General features: G+C 42.8%; 1 protein-coding gene across 3 annotated transcripts in view; it reads right to left on the reverse strand.

The window, feature by feature from the left end:
• The window catches only part of kcnh4b (potassium voltage-gated channel, subfamily H (eag-related), member 4b), a 43,662-nt gene extending 30,010 nt beyond the window's left edge, over positions 1 to 13,652 (reverse strand). The window contains exons 1-2 of one of the 3 annotated variants that reach the window (XM_037081725.1): positions 13,077 to 13,652; positions 709 to 942 (exon numbers count right to left, since the gene is read on the reverse strand). In XM_037081725.1, the coding sequence (XP_036937620.1) occupies positions 709 to 942; positions 13,077 to 13,152 (310 nt within the window). In that variant the 5' untranslated portion in view covers positions 13,153 to 13,652. Of the gene's footprint in view, positions 1 to 708; positions 2,474 to 13,076 lie in introns of those variants that run through there. The other 2 variants (XM_037081723.1, XM_037081726.1) reach the window with 2 other exon arrangements.
• Positions 13,653 to 14,550: the final 898 nt, after the last annotated feature.

Raw genomic sequence — 14,550 nt, forward strand, 5'->3', positions numbered from 1 at the left:
CAGATCTGGAGACCTGATGGTAAGTAGGTGGTAAATACCAAGAATCATATTTGAAATTTATATGAAAATACCCACCAAATACCACAGTATTTATATTGACAATCACCCCAACATGATTGAATAACATTATTCTGCTAGCCTAGCCTTCTGCTGATCATTTTATTCTAATTTCCAACTAGGTTATCTGCAGGTTAGTTTAAGTACAATTTTTTCACCAATTTCAGCAGGTCAGTCCAACTTTGGAACAGTTTTCATAACCTTCCCTGACTTGATTCAAGATTATGAAGTTGTCAGTGATACAAAAAAAAAAGAAAGAAAGAAAAGCAATTTGGCTTACTGTAAGAATAACAAATAAACATTTAAATTGCTGCAAAGTTGGACTGATCTGCTGAAGTGGTGGAAACTGGTACATTTGCACTTGAAAATGCACTTGAATTAACTGACTTGCAGAAGCTTAGATGGAAACTAGTTGGAAGTTCCCTGGAAGTCAAAGAAAGCATCAGCTATGTGTGAACTTCTTGTTGGAAATAGCAGAATATAATTATTATAAATCATGTTGGGGGAATTTTCAGAAAATTATCGTTTGGCATTCAGAAGCATTTCAATTAAATGCTGAATATGTTATTTTCAGCTACTTACCATAAATGTTGTTGACCTGTACAATGAAGTGTTACCATCTCCTCCCTACCCTCTTTGCAGTGCACCCACCATTCTTCTTGTAGAAGTGGACCTCGCCCTGGTACTCGTCTCGGCTCTCCAGAGCCTTCTCCATCTGCTGGGCCACGTGCTCGCTGGTGTCAGCACCGTACAGGAAGCGGCAGCTGCAGTTCTTCTGCATCACCTCTGTCCTCGTGAAGCCTGTAAGTTCACAGAAGCCGTCCGAGCAGTAGACAATGGGGTAGCCGCGGTGGCCCTGGGCATTACCCAACAGGAAGTTACTGTCTGTGAGAGGGAAAACGGGAAGGGGTGTCAGAAGACATTTGGAGATTTTTGAGGTGCTCAAATCTGCAGCCAGGTGCATCATGTTTGAGGTTTGGTGCAAAGTTGTCCTGTGCACTTGAATCAAAGTCTGTTTGACTCTTTGAACTCACGTCAAAGCTCTGCAGGTTTTAGGTCAACACTAGTTAACAAGCTCAAAGTACACATGAAAGACACTTTGGTGTAGACTCAATTTCGGCCTAAATTAATTTCCTGGTTGGTCAGGACAACTGATGTGAGCAGCCGAAGGAATCAGCGTCATGAGCTGCAGACGGCGAGATATGAAAACAGCTGAGTGGAGAACAAGCACGGTGCAAACATCATTGATTGACCTCCATGTAACTCTTGGCTTTTATTAATGGGTGGATGTGGGCTGATAAAGGACTAGACTGCAGAATTTAAAAAAAAGACAAAAGATTTGAGAACAACGGAGCTTGTTCCACACTCCCTTTTACCTTCGGGTAAGAAGGTGATGTTATGAATTTTATTTGCGGGATGCATTAAAATGAATTTATCAATTTAAATGTTGACACTGAGCCACATCAGCTACGTTCAATATGGAGATGAATAGGGACGGAAGTTCCCCAGACTCCCTTGTCATATCATTCAATTCTATGAGTTGAGTTAAGCAAAACTTTATAAACTTTATGGAATGCTGTCTATGACAAATTCCTAATTATTTGGACCTTGTCTTAAATTCAGCACAGTTCAACACAAAGTTCTTTCTTTCTTTCTTTGTGTTTCACACGTTGTGTCCATGTTTCCCAGTGATATACGTGTTCATTTGTACATATAGCAGGGGATTGAAGGCTATATTCTACATACTGTACAATATAATCACACTTTTTATCAATACATTGTTTTTGTAATGGCTTGTTTCAGCAAACATTTGACATTTCAGCTTTAAGAATTTGGTGATTATCAATTTTCTTTCAATCGATGAATCAACTAATCATCACAACTTTCCTTTCTCATATAAACCTTTAGTTGTTGTGGTTAGGGTTTTTTATTATGTAGGTTATATCTTGTTGTTATTCTACACTTCTCGTCTTTGTGTTTTTCCTGCCTTTTTTCCCCTGTTCACCTGTGTTTCATTGGTTAATTAGTCTGTGTGTTTTCTCCATGTGTGTTGCTTTTACCTGTTGCCAGATGAGCTTCATCCTGGCTTGTACTCAGTTTGTATTTAGTTTTGTACTCCTCTTTAGTTTTTGGGGATATACCCCAGCCTGAATGAATTAAATATGAAATACTGATGACTAGTAAGTAAAATGAATTTGAATGATACTTTATAAAGTACAACATTAAGCTACATCACGTGTAATTTACCTCATATGAGATGAACATGATCTCGGCCAAACTTTCACTACTTTGACTGCAATCCACTGTTCCTTCCATGAATTACTTCTTTATGATAATATATACGTATATATGTATATGTGATTATGCAGTTCATGAACATGGCGTGATATCAAATCTTCATATTCAGACCCTGTGTAGGATTGAACCCAATTTCAAAATCCAATAAAACACGGGAATATTGTCCTCCCCCTCCTGCATCCCTTCACCTGTTCATTGCAGGTTCACCTCAAAGTGCAGCTATCATGGCCTGCAGATGGAGAAACGCAATGTGTCTCTCTGACCTGCTAAAGATCCACACATCTAAATGTCATATTAAATTGCTGGGTTATTAAGGCTTTTATATCATGCGGATCAAATGATCTCAGAACTAAAACTATCCATGCCCTTTTTCTTGCCTGCATGCTTTCAGCACCACGGACAGTTCTTCCTTCAGCAGGCCTGTAACCGCGTGCCGTCTTCTCGCTGTATTACATCTGCAGGACCAAAACACACAACGCCCGCACTCTGCTCCGCATATCTACATATATATTAATCTTACTCTGACGTCACACCTTCCTTGAGTTGCTGGACTAATGTGACCTTGATAAGATGAAGCAGGTTCTTGCTACAGTGTGGATTCTTTGTCGGACAAGCGGTTTGTCCATCTGTCTGTCTGTGGAAGGAGCTTTAAATACACTATATTACCAAAAGTATTCGCTCACCCATTCAAATGATCAGAATCAGGTGTTCTAATCACTTGGCCTGGCCCCAGGTGTATAAATTCAAGCACTCAGGCATGCAGACTGTGAAACAAGACATTTGTGAAAGAATGGGCCGCTCTCAGGAGCTCAGTGAATTCCAGCGTGGAACTGTCATAGGATGCCACTTGTGCAACAAATCCAGTCGTGAAATTTCCTCGCTCCTAAATATTCCACAGTCAACTGTCAGCTCTATTATAACAAAATGGAAGCGTTTGGGAACAACAGCAACTCAGCCACGAAGTGGTAGGCCACGTAAAGTGACGGAGAGGGGTCAGCGGATGCTGAAGCGCATAGTGCAAAGAGGTCGCCGACTTTCTGCACAGTCAATTGCTAGAGAGCTACAAACTTCATGTGACCTTCAGATTAGCCCAAGTACAGTACGCAGAGAGCTTCATGGAATGGGTTTCCATGGCCGAGCAGCTGCAGCCAAGCCACACATCACCAAGTGCAATGCAAGGCGTCGGATGCAATGGTGTAAAGCACGCCGTCACTGGCCTCTAGAGCAGTGGAGACGCGTTCTCTGGAGTGATGAATCACGCTTTTCCATCTGGCAATCTGATGGACGAGTCTGGGTTTGGAGGTTGCCAGGAGAACGGTACATTTCAGATTGCATTGTGCCAACTGTGAAATTTGGTGGAGGAGGAATTATGGTATGGGGTTGTTTTTCAGGAGCTGGGCTTGGCCCCTTAGTTCCAGTGAAAGGAACATTGAATGCTTCAGGATACCAAAACATTTTGGACAATTCCATGCTCCCAACCTTGTGGGAACAGTTTGGAGCGGGCCCCTTCCTCTTCCAACATGACTGTGCACCAGTGCACAAAGCAAGGTCCATAAAGACGTGGATGACAGAGTCTGGTGTGGATGAACTTGACTGGCCTGCACAGAGTCCTGACCTGAACCCGATAGAACACCTTTGGGATGAATTAGAGCGGAGACTGAGAGCCAGGCCTTCTCGACCAACATCAGTGTGTGACCTCACCAATGCGCTTTTGGAAGAATGGTCAAAAATTCCTATAAACACTCTCCTCAACCTTGTGGACAGTCTTCCCAGAAGAGTTGAAGCTGTAATAGCTGCAAAAGGTGGACCGACATCATATTGAATTCTATGAGTTAGGAATGGGATGGCACTTCAGTTCATAGAATGAGTAAAGGCAGGTGAGCGAATACTTTTGGTAATATAGTGTACAATACAGCCTGTTCAGTTCTTCTCTTTTACATTTCAACACAGATACACAGAGCACATAAGACAAAACTAATTAAGGGACTTCCACTCACTTCTACTAAGCCTTAAGGAACTATTCACCCAAAAATTCAAATTCATCATCTTCTCACCCTCATGCTGATGGAAAGTCAGGAGAAGTTTCAATGTCTGCAAAACATTTCTGGACCTTCACAGCACAACAGTGTTGCAGTTTTCTCCTTCACAACTGAAGTAGATGGGCACTTAACTATTAACTTAAGTTTAATTAATTAATTGATTAATCATGGTTATAATGGTTAAATGTGTCACCTAAATTCCCTTCATGGATATATGGATATACTCAAGTACCGAAACAAGATGCAAAAGTAAATTATACATATATGGGCCAATTGTTGGTGATGTTCAGTATTTTTCTGATTTGTTGATGTAGCACGCAACCTGCAAAGTAACTAGTAACTAAAGTAGAGTAAATGTAGTGGAGTAAAAGTACAATAATTCCATACTGTAGTTGAGTGTAAGTAAGTAGCAGAAAACTGAAATATTCATGTAAAGTACAAGTACCTCTGCATTGACTACATGTGTATGGACACATTGGACACACGCTTATTTGTTTGCTTATTCTTTGTAAAAGCCAGTACGGAGACATCAGACTTCACTTCTTCTATCTCAACTGGAAAACATCAAACTGCACATTGTCTGAATGCCAAGCAGAGAGTCAGCTCACAGCCTACATAAAGACGAGAGACCGGTGTGAGTATTAAGCAGCTGCTGTACGGCGCTTTCCACAATCTAGCGCTTTAATTGGCTGGGCTAAGCAGAAAGCAGTCCATAGGGGATGTCTTTTCTGAGCGGTGACAACCTTTCTTGGGTGTGCAGTGAGCAGCAACTAAACTGTCACGGTGGAATTATAGAGAGAGACAGGCATTAGTCGGATCCATCAGCAGGCTCAGGAGCTTTTATGTCTTCGCTATGCATTGCTGCTGTTGCTGTGTCTCAGACTTCAACATGGAGAAACCGGGATCTTTCTGTTTCTTACAGTCTGTGGCAGATCTTTGAGTTCACAGGTGTCATGAAGAGAGAAATATCTGTTGATTATATCACGCAAGCAAGCAACTCTGAAGACAAACTCCGGAGCTCCAAGGTCTTAAAAAAAAAAAAATCACCCTAGAAACAATGGCTGAACACGATGTGATCGCCAAAACAAAACGGCCATGCCCTCCTTTTCATGTTCTATAAATTTCTCAACACCCAAACTCAGTGAGCCAGCGAGTGTTGGACAACAACCCATTCATCTCTGGTTTATGTAATGTTACCCAAGAATAGGTACACCTCTACTCAGCATCCCTAAATCGGTCCTTCAAATGGGTCAAGGGCAGGTGTAGTCATAAATCACTTTGTAAGGATGTGTTGAAACCAACGAGCCGTGCTGGAAAAAACTTTTTTATGCAGCGTTTGGAGGAATGCAAACTGTGCTGCTTCACTGTGGATTAGATTAGTCATTGGAGTCATCAGCATGAGTCAGTGTGTTTGAATTGGGACGTTTATTCAGAATATTCTTTTTATGGTTTTTAGCTGAATAAGATGCATTTCCACCTATATTCAAAAAATATAAATATTTTACACCACTGCCATTAGCAGTGGTGTAAAATAGCTTCATATTTGCAGCTTCATATGTGCTGTAAAAACATGACATTTGCATCAATCTTCTCATTTGACTCCCTAAACAAAAGCAAATAAATGTTTGTTTGTTTTTAAATATTCCTTTAAAATATAAATGCCTCATTTTTAAGGAGATCAATTGAAAATCCTGGAAGTCCTCACTCAAGGATTTCAATTCAGTCACCCCAGCTTCGACAGTTACATACTTATCTCTCCTCTGGTGACTTTCTCCTGCCCCGTCGTGAACCCCACTTTAGCTTGTGTGTTTATGTGTGTGTTTGTGTGTGTGTGTGTTGGGGGGGGGATTGTGACAATGCCTCAATTCTTGGGCCGTAATCCTCTCAGGGATATTACTTTGAGTGGCCGCTCCGCTGCACCAGCTTCCTTAATTACACATCTGTGCTGACTCGCTACAACTGTAATCTGACATGATGAGGCTACATGCTACGGCTAACAACAAGCGAGCCCGTCTGTGGCGCAGGAGAAGTTCCTCGCTGTGTAAAAAAGACAAGATGAAGCCCATGAGGCCCGTCCACTGCTTCAGCGGCTAATTACCAGCCGGGAGCATGTAATTACTTATTTGGGGCAGATGTGTGAGAGGTGGACCTGGCCGCGGAAAAGGTCACTTGGTGCGGTGAGGAGGCATTCGTCACAATACATTTTGACGTCAGTGATTTATAAAACAAAAAAACATTTTAGGCGACAAAACATGACTGTGCGGTTGTGATCTGACTCCTGAAAAAAGCCAAAATGACTGAGTTTGTGTCGTGCAGTGCATAAATCCTCACACCTACGAACACCTACATTGACACACCGATGGAGGCGGAGCTGCCTTGTAAGCAGCAGGAGCAAATTTAGATTTCAATGCCTCACTCAAAATCATATATCTAGGGATCAAACTGGTAATCATGTGACGACTGCGTGATCTCAGTGTCCATAAAGACTTTGACAAGCCAAATAATGGTTGAGATCAAACCTGTAAACCTAATACTGGGGGCTTTAACAGAAAGGATGAGGAAACACAATAGCTCCGGCTCTCCAGTGGCTTCTGTCTGCAGTGGTTTGGCCTTTTGCAGCTGCCTATTTAAGAGCCGCTCATCAGCTGGGTAACAATGAGCTCCGTATGGTTCACTCTGACAGTCTCCCTGTCTCCGCTTTTGGTTCTTTCGGTCGCCTTCTAACAGAAAAACGAGTTTAGGGGGGAAATAAACCCGTTTCTTATCTTTGCCTGCAGCTGCCCTGTGGTTACGCTGCCCCACAGGGCGAGCGAGGCTGTCAATGTGAAAACGCCGCCGGGGAGGTCGTGTAAAGGAGTTGGGGGAGGTGGAGGGCGTAAAGGGACAGGCAGGCGTTTACACTGTAACACATACACACACATGCACGCAACACACCACACATGGCACAGCGCTGTGGTGGCACAAGTACTGGAAGGGTCCAAGTTTCAGCCTGCCTGGCAGAAGACATGTGGCTCGCTGAAACACCCTGAAGCCAAATACAGCTCCAGAGGTGCTGTCCTATAAGACGACCCTCACCCTTGACCTCCCCTCAGGGACCATTAGACAAACACACGGACACCGATCATATATAATCAACGTATATTAAACACATGATGGACACAAAGCCCTGAGCCCAATACTCACAAACATGCACAAAAAATCCTCAGGGAACAGGAACGCTGACATTGCCATGAGCCAAACGCTGCGTGCTGCAGTGCCAAAGGTTACTGACTTAACCTGTTCTGACATTTTGATTATTGTGTGTGTGTGTGTGTGTGTGTGTGTGTGCGTGTGTGTGTGTGTTTAGGGAGTCTTTATACTCCACACTAAGCATTTTTTTTCTGTCCAGGAACTGTGAAATTACAATCAACCTAAAATTGCTTGTCAGGTTTACAAAGGTCATTCCCATTCTGTGATTTCTTTTTAACAAGAGGGAAGACTCAAACCCTAACTCAACTGTGTACTAACCCTAAACCCTGTACAAAAACAACTACATCTGTGGTCACATCTATCCTACAACGTCTCATTAAAGCACGGATGCTACTGAATGATCATACAGATATTAGGCCTATGGAGCCAATTTTCATCCCCAAAATGTCAAATACAGCAGTTCGGTCAGTGACCCTTACACTTCTAGGATTGATGCTGCAGTTACCCCTCTAGTGCAGTTGCGTAAAGAGCAATGAAAGTCCAAGTTGGGGGTTGGTTAAGGATTTCCCCCTAGGAGTACCCGGTTTGTGTCCTGTGTGGATGCAAAATGTGAATTTAACACAAAGCAGGATGTTTTCCTTAACCTGACCACCTTGTGTCCACACCTAACCAATTACTTGTATAGTCTAAACCTAACCAAGTCATTTTAGTTTGTAAATGATACATCATAATGTGTTGTGTTCCTCAGCATGCTTTAATTTGAGTCTAACTGGATGCTGCAAGTCGTTTTTTTGTGCCTCACTTGACTGCAGAGCCATTCCTGTGCAAAACCGATGCTGGAGAGGTCAGTAGAGCGTCACACTGACGCTTGAGACCACTGACTAAGCTGCTGCGTTTGGCAGGTTGCAGAAAAATAATTGAGTATCTATAGTGTAGAGAATATAATAGATGAAAAGACTAAACAGAGAGACAAAAGGTGCAATTAGAAATGTGTCTGCTGCTTCAGCACCACTGACAGCACCGTAGATTTGTCAGTGCACGGTCAGGCTGCGGATGAGTCTGAGCCACAGTGAAGTCGTAGATTTTAACCAAACAACCCGTCTGTCCTTGTATTCGCTATGCTATAAGCTCGTTTTCTCCTTTTTCTTTTGTTCTAGGGTTGGGGGAAGGAAGGAGGGGAAACCCTAAAGACTGAAACAAGAGCCCTTTTTGATTGATGTCATATCATACATGGATAAACAAGATCACTGTGATCGTATAGTTAAAAAGATCAATGTGAAGTATTCTAAGCGTATGTAAAGGCTGATGATTCGCCGTAACACTCAACCAAGCCTCCGGCATTGGGAAAAAATAAAACTTTGATCATACATGATGCATTCCCCCCCTGAAATCGCCTACTTGTTATTCGCGAGGTCGTCAGGGGTCCACATTTGTGAGCATGAACAACTCTCGCTCAGAGCCACAAACCGGAGAAATTACACCGAAACAAAACCCCTGATGGTGTGAAACTGTTGAATATGAAGCTGCACAATGGATAATGACTGGGGGAGCTTTTAAAAACCAAACTGCTGTTTTTCCATCCCAGTGGAGAATCGCAAGTAGTTCTGCTTCGCACAAAGACACAGTGTGGAGTTCTTGTGCATCCAGGCAGCCGTCTGAGTAATTACATGGAAATGCTGCAAAAATTAAATGTAATAGGATAATAATGTTTACGTATATAATAGTCTGATATAATTTGTACTATTGTAAATAGTGGTGTGGGAAAATGTTGGAGAGAAACATTCATAGATAAAACATTCATTGTGTGGCTGCTCTCTTTTATTTGGCTGAATATTTTTAAACTTGTCTTACTTTTGCACTGAAAATACACATTATTTTAGATATTATAAGGCTGCACTGTGTATGTTTGCCATGTCTGTGAACAAGTGAAATAATGTCAGTATATAAATATTTGATTTATGACTATTTCTATTTATTTTTTTCCCCCTTGTACATACCTGCACATACCTCTAGTTACATTTACAAATATGCACATGGATGAATACAAAATATATGTATGTAACTAGTACGAGTACTGGTGTAGTTGTTTCTTCTCCCACAAACAAAAACGACTCAAATTCTTAACCAAAGTTAAATTGTGACCTCTTTCTTCTCTATTATCGCTTTTTTGTCCTTTTGTCTTTGTGCCCATTGTATTAATCCAAGAAATTAACTTTTTTTTTGATATTGTGTAATTAACTGTGCTTTAAGCCTATAGTGACTATTTATATAATAATATTTATAAACTACTGTGTAGTTTTTGGGGAAGAAATTCAAACTCTATTCAAAAAATTCAAAATCTAATATTTAAAAGATTAATGAGGTAATAATACAGATACAATTATTTTTTTCCATATGTAGAATAAACAAGCTAGAAAGGTGGCAGGGTCCGCCACATATAAACAAACTGAAACAGTATGAAACTGTATTGTCCTTTAAGTTTGTTTATTCAGTCATGAAAACAAAAGAGTTTGTTTACTTAGTTTGTTTAGGCATGACAAAAATTGACGGCACACTGTTACACAACAGCATGTGAAAAATGATGCTTGCTCATATAATTTGCTGACATAAATTCAGTTTAACGTAACTATCAGTCTAGACAGGGACTCTGTTGGAGTGACATAAGAGATACAGATTTTGGACAGTGTTCGTCTGTGCGGCTGCTCAGTCAGCAGTGCTGCTGCTTTCTTTGTTTTTGCTGATCTTAGTTCACTTTTTCTAGTGTGATTGTTGACTGTTTTATCTATATTAGGACTACAAAAGGGTTGTTTTTGTAGTTTTTGTGTAGTGATATTTGTTATTAAAATGTATAATATAGTTTTGATATGGTTCAATTCATTCTTATTATTTTCAGCCTCTACTGAATATCAAACAATTACATTTTTAAAAATAACGAGAAAGAATGAAGAATAATAAAAGAAGAAATTTTAAGGCTAGTCTTTAAAAAATGTTTCGACCATATGTTTAGGGCTGATAAAGTGGTTGAAACACTTTTTAATGACTGGCCTTCTATTGATTTAGACACAATAAAAAGAGCTTTTAAATATTTTCTTTCTTGTTTGATACATTTAGATATATTTGGAGTGCCTGGACTGTCTCTGGTTTTTGAAGAACTCCTCTAAATCACCCACCACATGTTCTATCTACATTGTATTAGAACCAGTCATTTCCTCTGTTAAACCTCAACACATAAAATAAAAACAAAAACACCAAATTTAGACCATTTATCACAGCCAGAATATCAAAAGAATTGCAATTATTGCCAGATTTTTACACATCTGAGCCATGTTGAATGACTCATGTGGAACAACCACTTCTGTCAGGAAAATTAACCAACTCAGAGACTCACTTCAAAGAGTGAAAAATAAATGAATCAAAATAACAATTTTGCTTGTGTCTTATTTAAAGATAAATTAAAATTGTTTTTTTTTTCACTGGACCTGACACTTTTGACATCTCTCTGCATCTTGATGTGACAGAAGGTGTGTTAAAGATTGCTTCTGGATGTGCTGTAAGACATATAAAAGTACTCTGGTTCGAATAATAATGTGTTTAATATCGTTTACTGCTGAATTTCTGATATCCAAGCAAAGTAACATAAAGTAAAACACGTTTTTAAGTTCAACAAGTGCTGTGACTCGGACAGTTTGAGGTGAGTGCAGCTGCACGAACCACAATGCCACTTGCTTTTCAAGAAACCAGAGACCAGCTGCGCACTACAAGTCCTCCATCGGAAAGCAAGTTCAAGTGTTTTCTCTTTAGCGGACCATCTTTTTCCTCAAAGACCAAAAACTCTTCAAGCATCATCCATGTCAAGTGGCGGGACCCTGTCGCCCCGGCAACAGGAAGGAAGCTATTTTGAGCCGCGGGCACTGTGCCACTCCTCTCGGAGCCGCAGCCTAATGGTGGCTTCGAGAGTGGCAAGAAACTGGCATACAGTTGCAAAAACGTGTACCCTGCTGCGGCCGACGTGCTTTTATCAGCGCCACCTGTTGCTCTAATTGGACATTATTTGTTGTTTTATTCACAGGCGTGCAGGAGAGACAGTAAAAACCAGTGCTAAGTGAAGTGGGCACCATGGATGTTGAGAATATGAAGCAGTGCGTGGCTGTAAATTGGTGGATGTGGGGCTCAGCTGTCTGATCTGGACTGAAATACCAGAACAGATGTGGGGAAGGTTTCATGTGGCACCACATGTTTGGATCATTCATGAATAAATGTAACAACAGAAGGGAAAACGGCACATTGGGAAGGTGTGTCTTTAAAGGCACTGACAAATTAATATTATTCATTATTCAAAGGCTGAATAGGTTCTTCACTTTGGTGTTACTAAAGCCTGAAAGGGAAGTTTCCCTCACGCTCCCCCTCCACGAGAGATGAGAGGGGGAGGTTCAGCCAGAGAGCAGCCCTCTGGAGTTGGCAGGCACGGAGACCATGTTTGGCCTCGAGGACTCTCCACCAGGACAGAACCAACGTGGGGGGTCACGACCCCCTGCCCCCTCCAGCTCAACTGTGCATGTCATCTCTGGGTTTAATGTGTGTGTTTTCACATCTCACAAACCTCAGCCGTGAGATATGAGACCAATTCCTGATGAGCGGCGTGTCAGGGTGCTTTAAGCTCACTAGAGATCCCCTAACACCTCATTAGAATGCCTGGCTCACAAGTCAGAGCAATAATTGCACAACCTACATGTCAATTACACAGTAATGTCACCCGTTTCACCGTGCTGATTTCCCCAAGTTGAGCCGAGGCCCAGCTCTGAGAATAACTCCGAGCCCAGCCCTTTCATTCAGTGCTGCTGTGGCTGAGGCTGAGTCGACAGGCGAGAACAAAACACAGACGTCCCTGCAGCATTTGTTTACAACAAGCCACAATCTCCCCCGAGGTGGCACAAGGTACAAAACAAGAGGCACAAGCCGAGCAGAAACAGCAGCGCTGCCCGATGGCTGTGGCGGCTGGATTGGACCAAACTGTGCGAAACAAATGCAGGAAGACAACATGATTTCTGAAGGTCAATATTGTCCTCGTGTCTTACTGTAAAACACACTTTTTTCCCCCTTCATCCCTCTGGAACCACCAGCAGATAAAGAGCCACAGAGTTTGACCCAAGGACAGATTTGTCTTGATGATTTTCAAGTTACTTCCTTAGAGAAAAGCACGTTGAGACCAGGAAGTCTACCCCATTTCTTGTGACGAGAGTAGTCCTCATTATTTAAAGGAGCACTCCGTACTCCAAACAAGCAGTTCTCAGAGGAAAATAAGCTCCCTAGAGTACTTTTTGAAGCCAGAAAGGTGGCAGGGTCCGCCACATATTAACAAAGTAAAACAGTATTAAGTTGTGTTTGTTCAAATTTCTTCCCCAAAACCACACACACCCCTTTAAAATGGAGGGCTGACAGGAAATAAGCGTGGACCCCAAGGACGCTCATCCTCAGTGTTTCACTTGTACTTACGGGTGCCATCGAAGCGTGTCGCGATGGTGTCCAGAAAGGTGTTCTGAGGGGCCAGGAGGCCCTTCATCACCGGCATCTTGACCCAGACGTGGGACGGCCAATAGCTGGCTGCAGGTTACACCATCCCAGAGGCACGGCAGGTGGCTTCTGGGGTGCAGGAGGAGACTTTGAGGGTGACAGTCCAGTGCCGGCTGCAGGGACACACATTTACAGCCACCCTTCTCCGAGCGACGCCTCTCTTCGAAGACAATAGTGCAGCCTGGTGAAAGACCAAAATAGCCCGCTCCAACAGAGGCAGGTGAGTCGAAATTATGAGCCGCAATCACCAGCGGCGGGGAGGGATCAGGTCCAGGTGACGCTGAGATCCAAGGAGCTTCAGATCTGCCGGCCCAGCTGTTGCTTGTGTGCGCCTTCCAGCCAGAGAGCTCGTTCCAGCCTCAACCTGGAGGAAGTTATCCTTGAAGTCCATCTATAGGAGGAGAAACCAGGACAAAAGCGAGACCGAAAAATTGCCAGCGTGCGCTTGTGTGTGTGCACCTCTTGCATCCCTCAGGCTCAGCGCTCTGTCGGGATGCTGTGGCAGAGTAGTTGCATCTTCTTGGTATCTCCCTCCCTCGCTACACTCTCTCTCTCTCGCTCGCTCCCTCGCTCCCCATCCACTCCTGCGATAGCCCAGCCAATGAGATGCCGGCATCCTCTGTGGGGACCTGTTTTCATCTGTGGTGGGGGTATAGAGAAAGAGAGAGAAGGAGGGAGAGCGGAGGTGGAGGAAGGAGGGGGGAGGGAGGGAGGAGGATGCTTTTTGGAGCAGCTGACAGCACCATTACACCCCATAGTGCTACTATCAGCACATGGCTTTTGTGTGAATGTCTGCAAATCAAGGAAAGATGGATCACCTGCATGTCGGTCAATGCAGCCATTGTATTCAGTCGGACCGTGAGCCATTGGGCTGGTTTTGTCATGGGAATCTGACTCAGGGGACACTGTGGGAGAGAGTGACAGTGTGTGTGTGGAGGAAACATTCAGATTTATTACTCAGATATAAGTGAAGGGGCTGCATGAGCTTCATTCCTGGAGTATTGCCGTTTCCAAACTCCTCTGGATGGAGCCGGCCACTGGCCCTGCCCTCCCGGCCCCCTATAGTATCCTCATCAGAGAATTAAGGGCTCCGGGATGAAAGCGGCTAAGAGCGGATTAAAAGAATAAGCCTGGAGATGTTTTTCATGAGGACTTGATGCTAAACACACCAAAGTAAAGTCACGTCTTAACTCACTTTGACCCGGGCAAATCACGCAGCTTAGCCGATGAGGGAAATACCTCTGCGCTCCGCTGGAAAACGCTTGTTTATCTTAAGTCACACCGCGTTTCACTGAGTTTGTCGGCACCGACCTTGTTGGATTTTATAGTAATCAGGGGAAGATGATCCTGCTATTAATCTAATTGATGTGGATATCATTAAATATTCAGTATCTTA

This window comes from Acanthopagrus latus, chromosome 20, assembly GCF_904848185.1.
Source record: "Acanthopagrus latus isolate v.2019 chromosome 20, fAcaLat1.1, whole genome shotgun sequence".
NCBI classification, from domain to species: Eukaryota; Metazoa; Chordata; class Actinopteri; order Spariformes; family Sparidae; genus Acanthopagrus; species Acanthopagrus latus.